The 22,908-nt window shown below is 36.6% G+C and overlaps 1 protein-coding gene across 2 annotated transcripts; it reads left to right on the top strand.

The window, feature by feature from the left end:
* The first annotated feature begins 2,319 nt into the window (after window positions 1–2,319).
* Window positions 2,320–20,570, top strand: kcnj9 (potassium inwardly rectifying channel subfamily J member 9). 2 transcript variants are annotated; one of them, XM_077221744.1, is made up of 8 exons: window positions 2,320–2,739; window positions 7,944–8,407; window positions 8,715–8,928; window positions 10,678–10,879; window positions 13,741–13,933; window positions 14,075–14,272; window positions 14,356–14,486; window positions 16,274–20,570. In XM_077221744.1, exons 2-8 carry the CDS (start codon window positions 8,113–8,115, stop codon window positions 16,547–16,549), a joined length of 1,509 nt encoding a protein of 502 aa, XP_077077859.1. In that variant the 5' UTR covers window positions 2,320–2,739; window positions 7,944–8,112; the 3' UTR covers window positions 16,550–20,570. The 2 variants fall into 2 exon arrangements, with proteins under 2 accessions (XP_077077859.1, XP_077077860.1); XM_077221745.1 differs by lacking the exons at window positions 2,320–2,739; window positions 7,944–8,407 and adding an exon at window positions 8,411–8,615.
* Window positions 20,571–22,908: the final 2,338 nt, after the last annotated feature.

The following is a 22,908-nucleotide window of genomic DNA, read 5'->3' as shown; positions in this document are numbered from 1 at the left end:
ACTAAGCAAGACAAAAGCTTGTGCACAGTATGCAGTTTTTCCTGAATGCATGAAGTACCCATGCAGATTAAATTAGCCAAAAATGTGAAGTACTGTATGCAGCCTACTGTAAGTACTGTACTTCCATGTAAGCGATCATTTGCAGAATGAGGAACCAGTAGTTATATATCTGTTTTTGTAATGTTTTTTGAATCTTTGTTTGATCAAAATATACATATTTAATGCAATTCACTGAATTAGTCACAAGATTGTGGAACAATTAAAACATTTAGTGTGGTATACTGTGTACTGGTTTACATTACATAATGTATACTGTAAAATATACAGCAGTATTCCATTCCCCGAAATATACCCAACAACTTTTTTACTGCCAGTAAACAATCTGTTTTAAATTGCCTATAGTAGGCCTACTTCATTTTTGCTGTGCAAACCATACCAGTCCGACTAATGGTTTGAGTGAATGTGTGGTTTTGGCACATTGCTTTTGCAGGAGCATCTGTTTCTTTTTTCCTGCCATTCTTCCTAGATTAGTATAACTGTCATTGTTCTTGTCCCGGCAGTGAGCTATAGTTTTCTCATGTTTTTTAGGTATCTGTTCAAAGCAAGCCTGCTGTCTTCAGTGGTATGTGGGATGATCATTCTTTATAACACAGTTCTTAGTTATAACTAATTACTTCCTTACAAGGAAGATTTATCTTTAGCTGACAAAATGTATAGATGCTTACAGCACTGCAAGTTAATTTGAGTTTCTTTTCTTGTGCAGGATTTTTGTCTTCAGCACATGCACATGTTGTATGTAGAAATTCTAACAGGGTGTTTGTAAGGACATTTTCTTTGTAGTCTCTGTTCCAAACTCAAATGACATGGACGAAGAGTTACTGAACAAGACTCCCAACAGCGAGATAAAAAAGAGGTATTTTCACTTGTACATTCAGCACTGTATACAGGAGACATTCTCATCTGACCTTTCCAGGCTCACAAATGTACACTCGTTTTAAATTAATCTGTTATATGGGTATCATTAAAACAGAGATAGCTTAAACAAATGTACATTTCCAAGATGTGTTCCAACTAATGACAGCGTAGAAGAGTAATTGCATAGTTGAAACTTCCCAAAAGTCTGGCACATAGGTAACACGGTGACAGAGGAGTTGCATTTTTAGAAGCTCTTGTATTATTAGTAGAATCTGCAGTGATGAAGCATCTTTGCTTCTTAAACATCGGGCGTACCATGATGTATTAACTTCACTTAAGTCTATGGAAAGACTTTCCTTATTAGTATATGTATTGTCACATACTTGTTTGAATGTTATAGATACACATCAGTTTACTTCAGTACATTATCACGGTATATAGAATACATACTCTCAATTTTATATTATATATTATTTCATTGCCTTTTTTAATGTTACAGTTGACAGTTGTCTTTTCAGAAAAGATTATGCATCCTGCCAGCAGAGGGCAGGATATATATTCCCTTGTATTGTATGTGTGTGTGTGTGTGTGTGTGTGTGTGTGTGTGTGTGTGTGTGTGTGTGTGTGTGTGTGTGTGTGTGTGTGTGTGTGTGTGTGTGTGTGTGTGTGTGTGTGTGTGTGAGAGAGAGAGAGAGAGTGAGAGTGAGTGTGAGTGAGAGTTATATTTATATATTTTATTTATTTATACAAATATGAAAGTGTATAAATATATGTATGTATAGTTTTATTTATATATATATATATATATATATATAGTTTTATTTAACAAGCCATGTTATTTAATATTCAACAATGTAAAGCTTAATTTAAAATGATAAAAACATTATCAAATTACTTAATAAGGTGGGTTACATTTTTCTCTTGTATCTAGTATTTAGTTTTCCTCATGACATTATATTGTATAATATTATATTATAATTTATCATATTATATTAATTATATTGTGTTATAGCCTAATATAATATATTTTAATATATAATTCGATCATTTAATAATATATAAATAATATTAATAATTAATAATATATAATAATATAAATTAGACGGTTAATAATTAATACATTAAAAGAAAAAAATATAAATAAATATAGGCCTATCAAATGTATGAAATACTGTATATGGTATATTTAAAGTAGCCTAATAAAACATTATATAGTGGCTCATGTGTTTTACAATGTCTGAGAAAGATATTTTTGTGAGGCTGACCTCATCTCCACCACCTCCCCCCTTCTCCATCCCACCTCTAATTGCCCATTTCTCCATGCTTTCTGCCTCTCTCTCTCTCTCTCTCTCTCTCTCTCTCTCTCTCTCTCTCTCTCTCTCTCTCTCTCTGACACACACACACACACACGAACACCTGCGCAGAGCCGGTGAATCACGCCGACGCCGCTCGCTCTCCAATCTCTCATGCATCCTGACAGTCAGATGTCCTCCATTTTAATCAGAAGACTCTCCGCAGTGGAAAGAGGATTCATTGCCATCATCTGCAGCACGATATTGCGTTTCGATTAATATTTCACAAGTTCCTTCTTGCTCTGTGTGGATTGGCTGGCTCTCTTTTGTCTCCTGGAGGTGAAATGATGCTCGAGTGATGCTGCGTCTCTGTTCCCACCCGCTGATGAACAACATCACCAACATCGTCATCAACATCGACGGCATGAGTCTGATCGAGGAGCTCAACATCAGACATTAGGACTAACAAACCCGCAGATCTCAAGTATTTAAAACGCGGAAGTTAATGTTCTGGAGAAAGCCTCAGTGGCAGGTAGGGTTAGTTGTACGGTAGGCTATTAGCCTACGTATGCTGGTTAATTTTCGTTTGTTGATAAAGACATGCAGTTGAACGCCAGTAAATGTGCATGAGTTTTATGTTTATTTTTCGTTTACGTGACTGCATGATTGCTTGTAAGTAGGCTGACTGGAAGCGAAAAATTAAATGTAGCCTACGCAACAAAATAAAAAACAAGAAAAAACACATAAAAAGAAAACATTTACCTATTAAATAATGAGTTTGAAAGGAATTTAAATGTTATAAATGCATCAATTAAATAGTTGTAATAATTTTTTTTTTATATATAGGCTATATATAAGGACATATGCTATACGTGCTAAATTAAGAGCATGGGATTTAAAATTACTCACAATAAAAACGTGTTATAATATCACATTTGTAGCTACTATAAAAATGTGTAATAATAGTCATCTACAAGATTTAAAAATATATATATATAAAATTGAAAATACAGTCGGACTTATTGTCATGCACACACACAAATAGCATTGTCTGGTGGTCTTTAAAATTCAGTTTCAAAAAGCTTTGTGTGTTTGCACTGATTTATATTCCAGTGATGCAGTAATAGTCATATAAACAGCAGGCTAGTGAGCCTGAGGTCTCCCAGACAAACATAAGCCACTGGTAGTGTGTGTGTGTGTGTGTGTGTGTGTGTGTGTGTGTGTGTGTGTGTGTGTGTGTGTGTGTGTGTTTTCGTGTGCGTAATTGCAGCTTTTTGTCACATCAAGTTTTTTTTCTCCCAAAAGACCAAAATTAGAAAACATGACAATCCCACTTTCCATCAGGACTGTGAATAAACCACCCACACAAACAGACAGAAAAACAGAGACAAACAAACACAAATACACAGATATACAATTTTACTAACACATTTTTTGTTTAATTATACACTATTATAGAAGGTATATGCTATATCTGACAATAAATTACTATTTTACTGTTGTGCACACACACACACACACACAGCCAGTTTGTTCCCAATGATGGTCATGTGTCATCTCTGCTACCTGCTCCATTCAGACTAATTCGAGTATTATTGATTTCTTTGTGTGTGTGTGTGTGTGTGTTTTGTGTTTTGAACACATGAGCACATCTCCACGCAGATCCATCAATCCGTGAAAGATTCATGAGTCTAAATGTGGCTTAGACCAAAAAGGCAGATCATGATCCATCCTCGAGTAGGCGTGATTACTACTGCCAGACTATCAGAGCTAAATATAGCGCCTTGCCGGACTTCGCACCCTAACACACTGTGTAAACACAGCAAACAAGATCAGACTCAGTCAGACAGATGTTACCGCTACTGTGGAGATGATGCAGCAGTGAAATATGCCATTGTCGATGAATCGATAGTGCAGGATGTTTGGATATATGCAATGAAAGCAAAAAGGTGGTTTTCAGCGCAGGTCAAGTCACTCTTAAATAGATTGCTGCAGGCATGACGTATTTTTATAGGCCGAAACACAGAAACAAGTTAGCATTTTAGCACTTCTGGTTCCATCATCCTGAACTTAGTATGTTTTTGAATGGATTTTTGGTTAAATGCCTGAAATAAGGTTAACACAAGCTTAATATGCTTTTATGTTTTATTCCATGGCATAAAATACATCAGTAATGGGACTAGGCTCTCAGGGATATGTCATCACACCGAACTGGTGAACTCATATACTCACTAGTCAACTTTAACATTTTACAGCTTTTACAGCTTTGTTGTATTTATAATCATGCACTTGCAGACTATTCTAACTCAACATTTCAGGATTTTTTTTTTTTAAATTGAAGAAAGAACGAGTTGTTGGAAGCTTAAAGGTTGGGTTGGGTATTTTCAGAGAGGCTAGCAATAGCGAGCTAGCTTTAAAGATCCCACCCGCCTTTCAAAACACATGAATGCCTACAGCAGGGAGTAGGGCTGGGTTTCGATTCAAATTTCAAGAATCGATTCGATTCCGATTCTCAAGATCTTGAATCGATTATCATTATTCGATTCGATTCGATCCGATCTGATCCGATCTTCGAGATTTAGATAAGTGTTTTAGAAAAAAGCATTTTTTCCAGCTGTTACCTGAATTACAGGACTAGTTATGCAACATATTGATACTATTATTATAGAAATTTAACTGCAAATTAATGGAGTATTGATGGTTGTAAAGAACAATCCCCCTTCCAGAGTGTTGATACAACTGCTTTCACAAACTTGCACTGGTGTAGACGACAGAGGACGCAGAGGTATTTCAGCAGCAGTAGGCTACTAGGGCTATCGCGATTAGGCTACCGCAATCTTGTAGTACCGCGCTACTGACAAGTCAACCGCAGAGGATTGCAAGTAACCGCAGCAACCGCGATATTCACGTTTTTTTATAAGGCTATACCCTTCTTGTTTTGAACTTCATGCATGTGTATTGAATGTTAAACAAGTTCATAATGATAACAAACAAGACTGTTTATCGTGGTGATGTGTAGCCTACAGAGGCTTTGCACAGACAGTGAATGAGAGAGATCGGCAGAGCGCGTGCGATTACCTGCGTCTGTCTTTGAAGTCATGTGTATTTGTGAAAATTCGTATTGCCGTGTCAAAGGAAAGCGAAATATTTGTTGTATCATCCTTCTAACTTTCACGTCACGGGTATTTACCATTAATGTGTGTCAGCAGCAGCGCTGGTGAGCATTCCACAGCGCGAGGAAGCCGCGGGAAAATAAAATCAGCGAGTCACGCATTGAATCAATGCATTATTGGTCTCTAATAAGTGAAGCATCAGCTTCAGCGTTACCCATGCGACGCATTGCTGCTCAGCTGAGCCTTGAAAAGTGGAACTCAAAGTTAAAAATAATTAACACATTGTTTCACTACATGTCTTTTAATGAATCAGCTTTTTTGAACGTGTTCGTTGGATGAACGGTTTAATGACTCACTCAAAGCCCGTTGTCGTAACAATGTGCGCGCTGAAGCTTTCAATGCGCATACAGGGATCTCCCAGTCGCGGCAAGTTAAAGTTCACGGGGAAAATGTAAGCCTATTATTAAATCGATCCTCTGAGTTACAGATCGATCTTTAGAAATTAATATCAAAATCAATTCAGAATTGGTGAATTGATTTTTTCAACACAGCCCTAGCAGGGAGCAAACAAAAGCGGCATGAGAGACAGTGCTAAACTACCTCATGTCTCAAAGCACATTACATTACAACAATAATGAACATTAACAACTTAAAGAGCTCTGACCTGTATCATCTGTCTGTTGCAGATTCATGTCGGCGTTGATAGTGTTGCCACTGAAACATAAATTCGAGTCACGAACCGCTACCAGTATAACGTCACGGGGTTTCTCCATCTCTTCCAAATTACAGTACTTATGGTGTGAACGCAGCATAAGCTGGTTGTTTTGCTTCAGGAGGAACTGTTAAAGGTGCTGCTGTTTCTGTTGTGGTGCTCAGTGACTGACGTCTGTCTAACTCTGCAGAGAAACATGCTGATGATGTGTGACGTCTGCGTGAGCAGGTGCACTGAGATATAGAATACATATGTTGACAGGCAGGTAGGAAATCGTACCATTGCTTTCAGACTGAATTCAATGATTGGACGAACATTTTACGTTCCTACTCCTTCAACAGACGAGATATATACATATAAACACATTTAGACCACTTAAATTAGTGATTGCTTTCAGGATGTAAAGAGACTTTCAAATTAACAAAATAAGATGAACGAAATTTTTAAGAATCTTCTGCTATATTCTATTTGGTTTTTAGGAGTGAACCAGGGTGATGTGTACTTCCTATTTTTAGCACTCTATAAGTTAAGGCTGATTGTGTGATTTCTGAGCCAGTAGCTTTGCAAAAATAATAATTGTTTTCAAACAGGTTTCCTGAACACTCGCCCCATCTACCATGGGACAAGCAGACATAGGTTGAGACTGTTAAGATGGTCAGGGTGCTCTAAAACAGAGTTACTAATGCTTTGATAGCGACCACAAAGACAAAAGCAAAAAACTTTGTTAAAGGTAATGCAACTAAAATGGAAATCTATGGGACAGTGCATCAGGAAAAATTTAAAGTTTTGAATTTATTCTAACTGTTAACAAGATTAGTCAAATCACTTACTAGCATTGTCTTTTCAATGTAACATCTCCTTTTCTCCTGTCTTGACCATTTCAAGGCAGTGAATTCTTCATTATACGCACAAAAATACTAGAAGTGGACTGTTTACCACCTACCAGAATTCGCCTCGATTAGTAATCCCACTGCTAAAAGGACAATTTAGACACCTTTATAATAGATCGTACAGCACACATTTTTATGGAAAATAAATGTATATTTATTTTCACAAAAAAAATCACAGACTGCAAATTTATCGACTATCTTGCCCCATAGAATTACATTGTAAATGCATTACTGAGAGCATTATGAAACAAATCAAATGGTGGTAATCAACAGCATCTTTGGCATAGATCTTAACTGGTTTTGAACCTCAAACAGTCCATTATTTGTACTCGACTGTGTATCTTATAAGCATTGTAAGCCTAAGTAGATCATAGAGACAGTTGGTGACAATGCGGGAAAAGCAGACCTGTATGGTTAGAATTACGTGGACAGTCGCCCGTTTCTGGGTGGATTTGTGTGGGCATTGGAGCTTATGTTTTATTGTGGATTAAATGCAACACAAAGCTAGCCTAAATCTTCTTGCTTCCTTTATGATCACTTGCTTGTAAACATTTGTTTAGCTGTTTTATAGCTGTTGAATTTGGAGGTTAATTTAAGTCAAGTGAGACTCATATTTAAGTTTGCTTCTTGGGTTTGTGTGTTTTGGTAGAGCTCTTCTGATAACAGATCAAATGTTTGACTATGTATTAAAACGGCCTCTAACAGCATGTTTGATGTGGAAAATGTTTTTTAAAAGGTTGAATTGCATGAAGTAATCAATGTAATCTACGTAAGTTCATTTCAGCCAGTTAATTGGATGCTTAATGCATAATGGGGGAAGTGAATGAAAGGCTAGGTTCAAATTAACGTTAAACAATAATCAGCAGTAAAATAAAGCTGTTATTCTCTTGTTGGGAGCAAATTACTTCGAAAACTAGAGAATGTCTTGAGAGAATGTTCTAAAACTTTCAGCCCATTGGTAAAATTTTTAATTAGGTCTATTTTGGTTTTATCAGTGTCTGTCTCTCTGTCTTTTTTGCAGAAATAAGACAAAGGCACAAATGAGACTCTTCAACTGATTATAAGGAACTGAGGAACATTGTTACCACACACACACACATTATTTAACACACACACACACACACACACACACACACACACACACACACACACACACACACACACACACACACACACACACAACTCACACAATGGCACTGGACAACACCGCTTTCTCCTCGTGCCCCGAATCCCTGTCCCTCCCAGTTCCAGAGAAAGGGGAGGAGCCTGTGGAGGAGGCGCCAAAGGATGCTCCGCCCACTGATGTACAGAACGCATCTGAGGAGCTGGGAAATGTGGTAACCACGGAGACGGCCCCTCCCACACAGCCATCATCCAATAACAAAATGACCTTCCAGGCCAAGATGGCTGCAAGGGAGGCGCAGGCCAATCAGCCGCAGAAGAAGGTTCAGGGGTCGGGGCAAGAGTGGAGCAAGTTTGGATGGGGTAAGACTCAATCATTAGATGCTGTAGGAGTACAGTTGGTGGTTGTCAAAGAGTTGTGTTCTTTATATATGTATGATGAAACAGACAGAGCTACTCTAACACCTTTAGAGGAACAGCATGTCAGTGTTCTTCCACTTGTTCATTTAGAAATTTTTTTTGGATGTCTACCTCAATTATACATTGGATCTATTTTTAAAAATGGATTGCGGTAAGCTGCTCAGTGACAGTGTTTGCCTACTTTTTGTGTCCTTTTTTACTCACTGTCACTTGCTCCAATTTCTCTCTCTTTCTCGCTGTCTCTCTCCAGCACGCAACAAGCGTAAAAGGCAGCGTTATGTGGAGAAAAACGGCCGCTGTAATGTGCAGCACGGTAACATGCGCGAGACGTACCGTTACCTGACGGATATCTTTACCACCCTGGTGGATCTGAACTGGCGCTGCTCGCTGTTTGTCTTCGTCATGGCGTATGCAGTGACCTGGCTCTTCTTTGGAGCAATATGGTACCTCATTGCATACTGCAGGTATGAATAACGCACACAAACACACATTTTTATACCTTTTAAACTTTTAAATTCTAAGGGGCCATTCACACAGAACGCGTTTTTTCCATTCCACTGCGCCTTTTTTCCATTGTTTTTCAATGTAAACACGTGCTAGACGGATGTCTTTAACCGTTGCGCTTGTGTCTTTTGCAGCATCTTACAAATGACACGGCATTCTAAAAACACGGCGCTCAAGTTAAAAGTTCAACTTTTAAAAAACACATCTCTACCCTAGTGAAAAATAAATATACCAAAAAATTTTTGAAATACATTTTATTGTAAGTATACTAAAAATATGTTTGCATATTTATGTACTTAATCTAAATACCCTGCAACTGTATTTATCGTATACTAAATTTATATACTTAAAATCTGCTAAATTGGAACAACTAATTTTGTACTTAATCCACTTTAGTTATCCAGAAGTAGTGCTGAGATTTAACTAAAGATATACTTATGTATCCTTATTTATTTATATATATATAATATATATATATATATATATATATATATGTATATATTTTATATATATATTTGATTGTACTAAAGTGGAACTATTGCAAGTAAGAGATCATACTATCCTTACTAATAGTGATTTTAAAACACATTTATGGCTCAATATTAAGAAATGTGCATTGTGCAATAAGGAAGTACTCCAAATAAAGTTTAATTATAATATTTATATCAGTAAGTCTCATGCGATGTCAGTAAAAATGTTAATGGATTTGTAATGTATTTTAAATATATTTTGGTATATAGATTTTTTTTCACTTTTTTCTTACCACTGACCTACGTCTTAGTTTTAACAGCAAAAACACGTTCTGTGTGAAGCGGCCCTAATACTCTTCTTTTATGCAAAATATGAAGCATTTTTATTAAATATGAGATGCAGAAGATTTTGGTAACAATTAGTATTGGGCAATATTAGTGTTTTTAAAATATATATATATTTATATATTATCAGCATCTGAAATGGCCGATATCAATAATGATAACAATAATAATACTCATTCAGTATTGTCTTTTTCTTTACCAGGTTCAAAAAATAATAAATAGTTATGAAACTTGTGTACATTATAATATATATAACGTGTACAAATATAATGTTTTGAAGTATGTAAAATTATAGGTTGCTACTTGGTTTGAAAACAACAGACATATTTATTATACTGGCCATCCTATCAGCGTTGTTACCGTTAGCTAAAAATAAAACTATTAAAAAACTGAAATAAAATTAAATATACAAAATAATAACAAAACCACATAACAAAATGACTAACACTAAAATTGAAACGAAAACCAAATAAATAAATAAAAAGCGAATTCAACATATAAACAAATATTATAATAGTATACAAATAATTTAAAAATAATACTATAAGGTAGCAACCAAAATATAAAAATGAATATATTTTTTTGATATTGGCAAAAATAAATGAATTCTTCCCTGACAAATGCTTCTCAATCAAGTGTTTGTATATCAACATTCAATGTTCTGCTCATAGATCCTGTACATTTGTGTTGTCCACGCACTGTCATGTTCATCCACACTAGATATGAACACAAGTAATGTGTGTGGGTGGACACTTGAGAACAAGCGCTTCTCCTTGTGCTGTAAGATGCAAGAGCCAATTTACTAAAAGAGACTGTGTGATTTAAAGAAAAGCCAAAGGACACATAAACAAAATATCTCCTTCGCTCGCACTCCCTTCTTCTTTCTTATGGCAGGGGTGATCTGGATCATTTGGAGGATGAGGCATGGACTCCATGTGTCAATAATGTTAATGGATTCATCTCTGCGTTCCTTTTCTCCATTGAAACGGAGACGACCATTGGTTACGGATACCGTGTCATCACTGACCAGTGTCCAGTGGGCACTATGTTACTCCTGCTACAAGCCATCCTGGGATCTATGGTCAATGCATTCATGGTAAGAACGCAAAACATGCTTTTTTTTTGTAAAATCAATATTTTGTACATTTTTATGCAAATTGTAATGCTGATTATGATTTTTATTTAAAAAAAAAAATATATATATATATAATATTTTTTTTATCAATTGAACATTAAAAACAAATATATGCTAATACCCTCCAAAGGATATTATATATACTGTGAGTGTGTATATACTATTTGGACTCTTTTTGTAGAAAGTCCAACATGATTCCCATGCTTGATTTGGTCTGGTAAAGGAGTGTTTTTTCAGCGCACGTGGCTTTCGTTTGTATATCTGTGCTCTACTGAGTTATATCATCCATAACCAAGAGCAAATGAGTCATGCGTTTTGGACGACACATGTGTGTACCCTATCCCTCTGTTTCTGTGTATGTCTTTTCTCCTTTTGTAAATCTGTCTCTTTTGCCAATTTCAACCCCCTTCACGATCTCATTTCTGGCCTAAATTTGAATGTGTTTTTTTGCGGCTGTGATAAGTTCATTTATATCTCTAATGTCCTGGTTTAAATGTTGCCCCCAGGGGTTGTGTTTCTCACACACACACGCACACACACACACACACACACACACACACGCACACGCACGCACACACACACACACACACACACACACAAACAGGCGCACACATCTTTGTGGGGACTCTCCATAGGCGTAATGGTTTTTATACTGTAGAAACTGTATATTCTGTCCCCTTACACTGCCCCTATCCCTAAACCTACCCATCACACACAACTTTCTGCATTTTTACATTTTCAAAAAACATTACTTAGTATGATTTATACACTGTTTTCCTCATGAGGGCCGCTGGCTGGTCCCCACAATGTAGGTGATTTCATGTTTTACTATACTTGTGGGGACATAAACATGAACACACACACACACACACACCAGACTCTGTCTAAATGCCACGTCCTAGTTTCTGCATTAGATTAAACGTTTGCTCTCATGTCTCACTTTATTTTTAATTAGTGGGGTATTTTGCAAAGACTAGCATTACTACAACGATTGCTCATATTTGGGATTACAGAATTGTTTCTTAGCATTGAATTCAAGCATATAATTCATCCTCCTCCCTTATAGTGCTACAGATATAAATTATATCTCAAATTGTGGGTGACCAGCTTTTTACAAATTGTGGGTGACCGGGTTTTTACAAATTGTGGGTGACCAGGTTTTTACATGCCACATGAGAAAATGGCACAAAAAAAATCCCATAATTTTAGTAACTTTTGACTTCATCCATTAAGAAACCATCCAGCATAAATCGTAGCAATACCATAGTAACCACCCACAACATCTTAGCTGCAAGATTTTTTGCATAATGAATATGAACATTATATAGTTAGTTATTCTCACACATTATATAACATTATATTGTTCAAAAAACATGTTCATTTTAGCATTGTGGCTGGATTCATTTGGACAGACTAAAACTAAAATTATACATAAAAACTTTTTTTAAATGTAAATATTTGGTTAAAAAGTTAAACAAAAAAAAACCTTAAAAATGAAAGGCAAAAAGCAAAAACTAATAAAAATATCAAAAGCACATTACAGAATCCCTAAAACTTAGAAAAAAGAAATTATAATGATATTCTAAAAATTAAAGCTCGAATCAATTTTGCACAACGTGGATTAAAAAAAACGGCCGACGCGACTCGGAGTCCATTCAAATGGTTTAACACACAACTAGCCGTGGATTTTCCTTCTTATATCATGGTCTTTTGCCAGTATTGAAAAGTTAAACCCGTTATCGATGTTTGCTGCACTTAATTTGATTGGACGGGATAAAATGATGGTTATTTCATCAATTACAGCTCATTAGATCTAGCATTCTGTCTGCTTTAAATCAGACAGAGATAAAGTAGTGCAGCAAGGTTACATGAAGTATAACATTTATTTGAATGAATTAGCCTATTAAGAGAGAGATGTGTGTGTGTATTACCTACATCTGTGGAGCGTCTCTATTAGCAATGAAGCTGTGAGTTTAAATACTTCAAAAACAGCAATGTTACAACCTCCTTGCTGAATAATATAATGTAGCATTTCAGTATAAGTTAATTTCATTCCGATCTCTGTGTGCGAGTGACAGGGTGCGTCTCAATCAGCTGCCTAGTTCAGTCAGGGCACTGATCAGGGAATCGGCCATTTTAAGGCTGTCTCAATCGCAAAATCCTTCACTCCCTAAAAACTCCCACAATGCACCGTAAACAACAGGGAGCACCGATGCTCACTATGTTCCCTAAATGGATGTCACGCAATAGATGTTTTTTAAAATACCGTTATTTAAACATATCACTAGACAGGTAATGAACATAATCTAGCTAACATTTATAATTTATTTACTGCTGAAATGTTGCACGTGTATGTAACAAACAAAGTATGTATAGTAATGTAGCTACTTTAAATAACATTAAAACATAATGTCAGCTCTGCTGTTGTTCATAAACACCAGTAGTGATGTTGTACACTGAGGACGTTGTCATGTCGACGGAAATAATGTCATCAGTGTCCCAATGTTTAGTGAGCCGTTGCCAAGTCCCACTCCCTGTGCTGTCCTTACCAGTGCCCGAATTCGTGAACACGATATTCTGATTCACAACCTAGGGAGCCGATTGAGTTGCACCCATAATGTGTGTGTGCTTTAATAAAAGCAACACATTAATATAGAACGCACGCCTTATTGCACACCTTCCAGCCAATTAGAACAGAGTATTCTGACAGACCATGGTACAATAGTATATAAATGACTCTGAGAATAACACTGAGCACCGCTTACATTTTCTAAAATGTAAAAAACACATAGTTTTCTTCCTTTTTCTCTCTCTCTCACTAGGTTGGTTGTATGTTTGTGAAGATCTCCCAGCCGAATAAGCGTGCCGAGACATTGGTGTTCTCTCGTAATGCTGTCATCTCACTGCGGGATGACAAGCTCTGTTTGATGTTCCGCGTCGGGGACTTGAGATCCTCCCACATTGTGGGCGCTAACATGAGAGCCAAACTTATCAAATCCAAACAGACACAAGAGGGTAAGACAGCATTCAACACCTTCATCTGCGCCCTCACATAGACCTAGTTAGTGATGAAGTGGCGCCACCTGGTGGTTATATTGTACAATGAGTGTGTTATAATTAGTTTTTTTTTAACCGGTTACTTCTCTTTCTCTTTAGGTGAGTTCATTCCACTGGATCAGACGGATATCAGTGTGGGTTTTGAGACGGGAGACGATCGTCTCTTCTTGGTGTCTCCACTGGTGATCTCTCACGAGATCGATGTTCGCTCTCCTTTCTGGGACATGTCACATGCTCAGCTGGAGAAAGAGGACTTTGAGGTTGTTGTCATCTTGGAGGGGATGGTGGAAGCTACAGGTGCATACACACACTAAATATATCATGTAAATGAGTTGTATTGATTTGTGTTTCGTAATCGATGGACATATTCTGATCTACAGGTATGACCTGTCAGGCACGGAGCTCCTACTTGGCTGAGGAGCTCTTATGGGGTCACAGGTTTAGTCCCATGATGACGCTAGCCGAGGGATTCTTCGACGTGGATTATGGGGCCTTTCACCACACGTTTGAGGTTTGTGGCGTGCATTTGGATTTTCTGATTAGTTAATTGCAGTTCTGTGGTCAAATATTTTTGTATACTCTATAAATAAAGCTTCATTATTGTCATCTATAGTTCCACGAAGAACCTTAACCATCCATGGAACCTTTTTAATACACAAAAGGGTCTTTATAGTGGTTCTTTAGTTCAGACTACGTTGAACTAAGTTGCCACTTACAGACTGCAGGCAAAAGTGGCCCAAACTGGATTTCTTTTTTTTTTCATGCTTCTCAGATCTGCTATTTCCATAACATTGTGAACAGCAAAAACCACATGGAATCTGATATTTGCAATTCTGACTGTCTTAAATTAGATACAGGTTTTTTTGCAATGCGATCTCAGTACGAACAGTAATTTCAGTATTCATGGCATGCGACTTTTACATCACTCTAGTCTAGATCAACGTTCGTCACAATTCTGCACTGATGGGACATGGGAGTCACTCCAAAGATTTTAAATACCGGCAGTTCTTTGGTCAGTCTGTGAATATGGAAGGACGGCGTTGAAGCTAGTCAGTGAGGCATAATGAGCTGTAACACTCTATACAAGCAAAACTTGTGGAACAACTGTTTGAGAAAAACGTGGTTCTCTTTCACCTCAAGATGTTTTTTTTTTCAGTGATTTGCTACATTCTTAGGCTAACTCAAATCAATATTTAATTTGCATTAATTTATTCATTTGTATTTATTCATAAAAAGACACTCACCATACCATACGATTGAAAATTGCTTTAGGTGTTGCTGTAGTTCTGGATGAGTCATGAATGTACATCGCCGGGAAAAAAAATTGACTTACCTATGCAGTCACATTCTGATTTGTTATCCTTCAGCCAAACAGGACTTTTGTAGAAATGCTACAAAAAGTTTAAATAAAAGAAATGTATATAATATTATAATATTGTGATAATTTATATTTTTGAATATTTTTAGATATTTAGTTAATATTTAATTGTTTTTAATTAATATTTATATTTAGATCATTTATGTGAAATAAAATCTGTTTGTGTAAAATACAAAATACTTGTAAAATGTATGCTAACAGACAGATGCAATCAAATTCAGCAGGATTTATCTGTTATAGCTGTCGTTCACAGGATGAGGATCTTGATAAATGACCTTGTACCTCTAGTATAAAGTATACTAAAGCCGGGTGTACACTGTGCGATTTATAATATTCCTTTATGATTGTTGCTTGTCAGACTGTACGAACATGATCCTCGCTGTAAGCCGTGTCACACTGTAGGATCTCAGTTGTCATTAATATCAGACTGTACGGCAGTCAAGAAACATACGCGCGCAAGAAGACTCATCCAGAGTTTCACATTATCAATCCGTGACACTTTCAGTGATGTGAGCTGCATTTAGAAATATTGGCTATCAAACATAAACAATCTCTAGCATTACTTTTGATCTTGGCTTCTCTTGAAAAGAAAACTGGAAACAAAACGAAGACTGTGTGTGTGGAGCAAGTGGTGGTTGGTTGTTGTCTCACTAATTGCGTTATCAGGATCTGCGCTCCTATTGGTTTTTGATTTGACTTTTGTCGTAGGCGAAGCCACACTACAGGACTGTGCCTCAAATCTTCTGACGTCAAATTTGATCGCAACGGTCATTAATCGGCTGTTGGTCAAACTAACGATCAAAGACTTCAGATTTTGGCCTAGGATCTGTGAAATCTTTTAGGATTCACAAAATTTGGCCAAAATCCTACAGTGTGAACCTGGCTTTCCTAAAGTTGTTTGTATTCATTATCTTTCAAAGGTGGACACGCCCTCCTGTTCGGCGAGAGAGCTGGCATTGGCCACCGCCCGTTTGGATGCACATCTCTATTGGTCGATCTCCAGTCGGCTTGATGAAGAGAAATGGGAGGATCCTAATGTGACTGAACCGACGGGGAAGTCCACGGATTCAGAATCTATCAGGGAGGGAGACAGGCCAACATTTACTGTTGGCGGAGTTACACACACCCAGGACCAATCCGTTGTAGGGGAGCAGAACGGCAGTGTCGCCACTGACCAATCAGAGTCTGAGGCTTAAAAGGATGCAAGAATGTGAAAGGTACGGAAAATGTTCGAAGAAGTCCACAATTTGTGTAAATTTAACTTTAGACTGGATTGTTCGGCGATCCAAGCCTTCTACTTCGAGTTAGATTTTGAAATGTATAGTCGCTAATGCCTAGCATAGAATACTTTCCCCAAGGGGGAAATCCTAGTATCTCCTTGCTGTGTTTTCAGTCAGATTTAATCTTACCCTCTGGTGTTTTATGACAACACTGCCTTTGAATTCACACCTTAGCTCTGTTTCCAACTCTAGTGAGCTGCCTTGCTGTCTTCTGTCTACATAGGCAGCAAACTTTACTTTCTAAGGCATCGTCCTAACTGAAGCATGCAGTGTTGTCATAAAATCTAGCCAAAACAAGGCATCCTTATTGATGTCTTGGTAGGCAACTCACTAGGTTTTGGAGCTGGGCTAACATGTCGGATTTGTGTTAGTATCAATCATTTAACATTCTTAAACATTTCCACTGGTTTTCTTTCATAAATGTTCAGGCAGTGCGGTTTTGAGGTACGAAACGCTACTATTTTTAAAACCATCATTTAGAGCAAGTCTGTGCAAGTTGTTTACAGTCACGTTGGTTAGATTCACATGTACCTGAAAAGAAGTGAACATGTTACTATGGAGACAATAGTCTGCATTCCAATTTGCAACATCACAGCAGAGTTTAGCGTTAGCTTTTTTAAGAGTCAGCCGGTGGTAAATTTAGCACACTGACATGACTGCCAACCAGAGTTTAGCCATTCGGTTTTTACCCATGTCGTCATGCGAGTGGATCTAGACGATAAATAGATCAAATGGAGATATTGGATGGTATTAGTCCACTGCATCATTTCAACATCCTAATTAAATCGATGTAGAAATAAGCATCATCCTGTGATTGATCAGCTGTTGCCACCAAATTTGACTGAATACAAATGCATTGCTGTTCTTTGTATTTGTTATTTATTTTATTCAAATGTGTTCATAGCAACAAATGACTCTTTGATCAGTTACTGCAGCAGTTGAGATGAATGAGAGAAAGTGAGAATTTTTAAACTGGGCATTAAATGGAAGAAATTAGTTAGTGAATATTTCACACATCAACAGGCCATTTCAACATATTAATTATATTAGATATAATGCAACAAGGGACGTCTTCAATCAACCGGTTCAAATGTCTTCTCATGCTGGTTTAGTTTGGTTTATAGGTGGTCTTTTTGGTGAAGCTGGTTGACCAAGGCAGTCTTGCTGGTTAAGTTAGTCAAAAGTTAAGCCATTTGAGTTAGTAATTCTCCACATTTTCCATATGCATATGCAGGGTTAGTTCACCCTTAATTTACACACCCTGGAGTTGTTCTAATGCTGTATTTATCTTTCTTTTATGGACCACAAAAAAATTCCTGCTCGTGTTCATCCATATAATGGCAGACCAGCATCAAGCTTTTTTTTTTTACAAAAAAGTAAAAAAGTATTGTAAAAAAACTGCACTTGTTGCATCGGATCATTCTGTGATACTTTTGAGTCTTTTTTTAAAAAAAAGCTTGATGGTTGTTGCTATTAATTGCTATTATATGAATGAACACGATCAGGAATTTTTCCTATTTTTTTTCCTATTGTGGTTCATAAAATAAAGAAGGGCATACAGCATTAGAACAACTCCAGGGTGAGTAAATCATGACTTGATTTTCATTTTAGAATGAACTATCCCTTTAAAAATAAAGGTTCCAAATTTTTTTTTTTTCTTTGCAGGGACGCCATAGAAGAACCATTTTTGGTTACGCAAAAAGTGATAAGTTGACCAAAATAAGGAAACCCGTTAAATAATCTTAATGCGTAATTGAAAAAATTAGGTTATGTGGAATTATCAAGTTAACTTAATTTTTTCAAGTACGCAAGTTTATTTACTTCATAATTTTAAAGCAACGGGTTTCCTCACTTTTCTTAAGTCAAATGATCACTACCTTTCAGTGAACACTTATTAAAAGAACCATTTTTTTCTTAGTGTGAAGAACATTTTATAATCTAAAGAACCTTTTTCCAGTATAAAGAACTATTGAAAAGGTTCCATGGATGTTAAAGGTTCGTCATGAAACCATCGGTGCAAATAAAGAACCTTTATTTTTACGAGTATAAAACAAATCAGTGCAATCAAAATGGACTTAACAAAGAAAAGAAAAAAAGAAAGAGTACCTCTTTCTGTTATCCTTAAGGAATAGAATAGAAATTAATAGAAATAATTATAATAATATAATGAAACAGAACATCTGCAAATTAACAGTTTTTTTTTTTACATTCAACAGAAACGTTTATCTTAATAGTTGTATTGGCGATTTTTAAAAGTTTTAACAAGAAATAGATTTTAAAATATAAGAGTTTTACGTCACAGGCTGCTGTTTATATTTTTTACTGATGGTCTCTTTAATACCAAAAGAGTTTAATTATTGTGATTTAATTCATAAAACGATGACATGTTTTCATTTAGACACTATGATTAATTATCTTGGTTTCCTCTGGGACAATCGTGTTTAATGCTTCGGGTTTGGAACTTATCCCCAACCCGACTTTAATATTAATCATTATATGTTTCATGTTCTATTTACATACACAGACACCAATTACATTCACCCCCCCCCACTGATGTGTGTTTATGTAGTGTAATCTGTGTGTGGTGTATGTTGACATAGAACAGTCAGGCTGGACCTTTATGTAACATACTGTATTATAAATTAAATCAATGCATCATTATAAAGACTTCCATTTTAATATACTCCATTTAGAAGGTAAAATGTTCAGAAGTATTTGAATGAATTGAAGGTTGACTCAGTAATATTTTTTCCTTGTTCTGTTGTCGTTGTAGATACAGTCGTTCTCAGTTCTTAATGCCAGTGTCGTTTGCCGTCATCTATGACTAAATTATTCTGAATGTGTACACTACTGTTCAAACGTTTGGGGATTTTTTCATGTTTGTGAAAAAAAGTATCTTCTGCTCACCATTTATTTGGTCAAGAATACAGTAAAAACAGTAATGTTGTGAAATATTTTTACAATTTAAAATAGCTGTTTTCTATTTGAATATAATTTAAAATGTAATTTATTCCTGTGATTCAAAGCTGAATTTGCAGCATCATTACTCCAGTCTTCAGTGTCACATGATCCTTCAGAAATCATTCTAATATGCTGATTTGCTGCTCAAGAAACATTTCTGATTATTATCAATGTTGAAAACAGTTGTGCTGCTTAATTATTTGTGTAAATCGTGATACTTTTTTTGATGAAAAGAAAGTTCCGAAATACGGCATTTGTTTGAAATAGATTTTTTTTGTAACAATGTAAAAGTCTTTACTGTATTTTTTGGTCAATTAATGTGTCATTGGTGAATAAAAATATAATAATTTCTTTAAAAAAAAACTTACTGACCTCAAACGTGTCTCAAAACAGAGATAAAGTGAGTAGCATTCAGCTGTGATCATTGTTTTACAGTTTAAATTTTTTTAGTGAGGGAAAATTACTGAGTGCACCTTTAAATTTGAGTTCGAAACATTGAGGTCATGAATATTAAAGAGATAGTTCACCCAAAAGAAGATTTTTTTCGAAGAATGTCAGTAAGCAGACAGTTAACGGTAGCCATTGACTTCCATAATGTTTTTTTTTCCATACTATGGAAGTCAATGGGGTCCAGCAACTGTTTGATTACCCATATTCTTCAAAATTTCTTCTTTTGTGTTCTGCAGAAGAAAGAAACTCATACAGGTTTGGAACAACTTGAGGGTGAATAAATGATAACAGAAAAGGGTGAACTATCCCTTTAAGTCACTGAGAGAAACTGTGTTTTTCCCCGAGGTGTTCTGGTATGTGCTTTCCTGTATGCGATTTGTAGCTCACTTGAATGTCTTTAGCACGTACGGTAAGCACAGACAACGCTCTCATGCAGGGTTTCTCCTCTTGCTTCTGCTGCTGTTTTTTTTTTTATGTATGTTTTTAAGCTTTACTATATGGCATAATAAAACTATATTCAACCTAATGTCTGGTGATTCTGGACATGATTGTGTACAGTTTTGGTGAAGTGTGTAATTTTGGTGGCACTAGTGGCACCAAACGGAATTCCGAGACAGAATTGCTGATTGTCCCACCCCAAACTCACTTATACTGATACTATTCTATTATATAAACAGTTGAGATAATTAGATTTCTGCAATTTTTTAGTATTTTAAAATTAATTAATTAATAATAATAATCAAAGTGTTCAGTTCTAATTCTGGATCATTGAGTTTATATATTCACCATCACTTCCTGTGTGGGAATCAAGGGTTGCTACTTCACATGCACCAATGTGTCCACTTCATAACCCAGTGGGATTATGGGTAAATGTTAAGGTATTGACTGTTCTCGGACCTTCTGACTCTTTCGTCCTCTGCCATCTCCCCTTGTTTTGCTGATTTTCTCAGTGTTTCACCATATCCGTTTCCTTTCCCTGTATTTATATCGCATTGATCGTTTAAAAATAGAAGTTTGCATGGTTCCTTTAAGATGCAAGGTTATTGAACGAAGTCTCCATGAGCACGTGTGTGAATATGACTAGCTCTGCAGTTTAGTTGCCTTGCAAGGCCTGGAAGTGCCACTAGATGGCGGTGATTCCAGTGAGGCTGAGTGCACCGACTCATCATTTCACTATTCTACATAGTAACAGACCTACAGATCTGTATTAAGCCCCGAAGCTCAGTAGGGTTGTCTTTGAAAGGCTTATAACCAGGCCCACACAGAATCTGCGCCGCAACACTCATCAGAAAGCTCAGCAGAACCCAAACGCCCATTTTTTACAAAGTTATACACAATCCTTGACCCTTGCATGCTCGTTTATGAAATATTTTGGGTGATTTAATTGTGCTTTCAGCTATCAGTAAGTATGTATGTATCATTGTAGCATGTTTAAATGGCAGATTTACTTCCAAAACCAGCACAGATCATTTAAACAAGATACAACAGAGTGTTTTATTTTTCCATTACATTCCCCCTGCTCTCTTTCTTTTCTGTCTAATACGCCCCTCCTCGCCTTTCCTCTTCATTATAATACTGACATAGTTTTTCATACATGAGCCTTTCAGAAAGCCTACAGAGGCCTCGTGCAACACACTCTTGTGGTCTATTTATATTGTTTGTTCAAACTGAGTTCATTCAGACAACAAACTACAGTCATGTTAAAAAAAATGAGTTGCATAATACAAATTAGGGTAGCACTTTATTTTACAGTCCTGTTCCCCATGTACATACTACTTATTATAATAACTGGGTAATAACCCTGGACCTTGCCCTTAATCCATGTAGTTATACCTTATATAGCCCAGTAGCCTACTTTCTTAGGCAAGTAGCCTACACTGTAATTGCATGTACTGCAAAATAAAGTACAACCTAAATTATTATTGTATAACTTTTTAAAGTACACTTTCAGCATTCACAATATTTGATTAAGTTGATTTGCAATTCTTGCTGTTTTCATGACACCACCTCTCAAAAAGGGCATGCTGGGAGGTTTGCATGTGAACAACATCCAGGCTCTCTCTCTCTCTCTCTCTCTCTCTCTCTCTCTCTCTCTCTCTCTCTCTCTCTCTCTCTCTCTCTCTCTCTCTCTCTCTCTCTCTCTCTCTCTCTCTCTCTCTCTCTCTCTCTCTCTCTCTCTCTCTCTCTCTCTCTCTCTCTCTCTCTCTCTCTCTCTCTCTTTCTCTCTCTCCCATCACCTCTAGCATCTCTACGGCGTGTCATTGTGGATCGCGCTCACACCGTGCTGATCTGATCAAGAGCACCGGGAATTCTGGGTCAGTGTTCCATGGTGATGAGGTGTGTGTATGTGTGTGTGTTTGTGAGAGTGGGCTGGTCCCTGAGAGAATGTGCATGGTGTAAATGCAGATAAATGTAAATAAAGAAATCTTTCCTGTCTTCAGTTTGGCGATTTACTTCTTTGGAGCTAATTATAGTTCTTGACAATACATTACAGCTTTTTCAGATCCGTGTATTAGCATCCTTTAGAGCATCGGTACATAGAGGTTCTTAATTTGCACAAGCACACACACAACACAAACTTGTTTTTATATCTTTACGTAGACTTTCTATCATTTTTATATTGCACAAACTGTATATTCTATATCCCTACACTAACCCTATACCCCTAAACATACCCATAAAAGAAAACTCTGCATTTTTACATTGTCAAAAAAACACTTAGAATGATTTATAAGCTGTTTTCCTGATGGGGACCAAAAAATTTCCCACAAGGACAAGGATTTTGGATATTGCCATCTTTGTGGGCACATTTTGTCCCTAAAATGTAGGGTTTACCAGGCCACACACACACACACACACACATT

Source organism: Siphateles boraxobius, unplaced genomic scaffold (assembly GCF_051911475.1).
Source record: "Siphateles boraxobius isolate OS27281-9 unplaced genomic scaffold, OSU_SipBor_1 86, whole genome shotgun sequence".
In the NCBI taxonomy this organism is placed as follows: Eukaryota; Metazoa; Chordata; class Actinopteri; order Cypriniformes; family Leuciscidae; genus Siphateles; species Siphateles boraxobius.
This window is presented reverse-complemented; position numbering and strand designations above follow the sequence as displayed.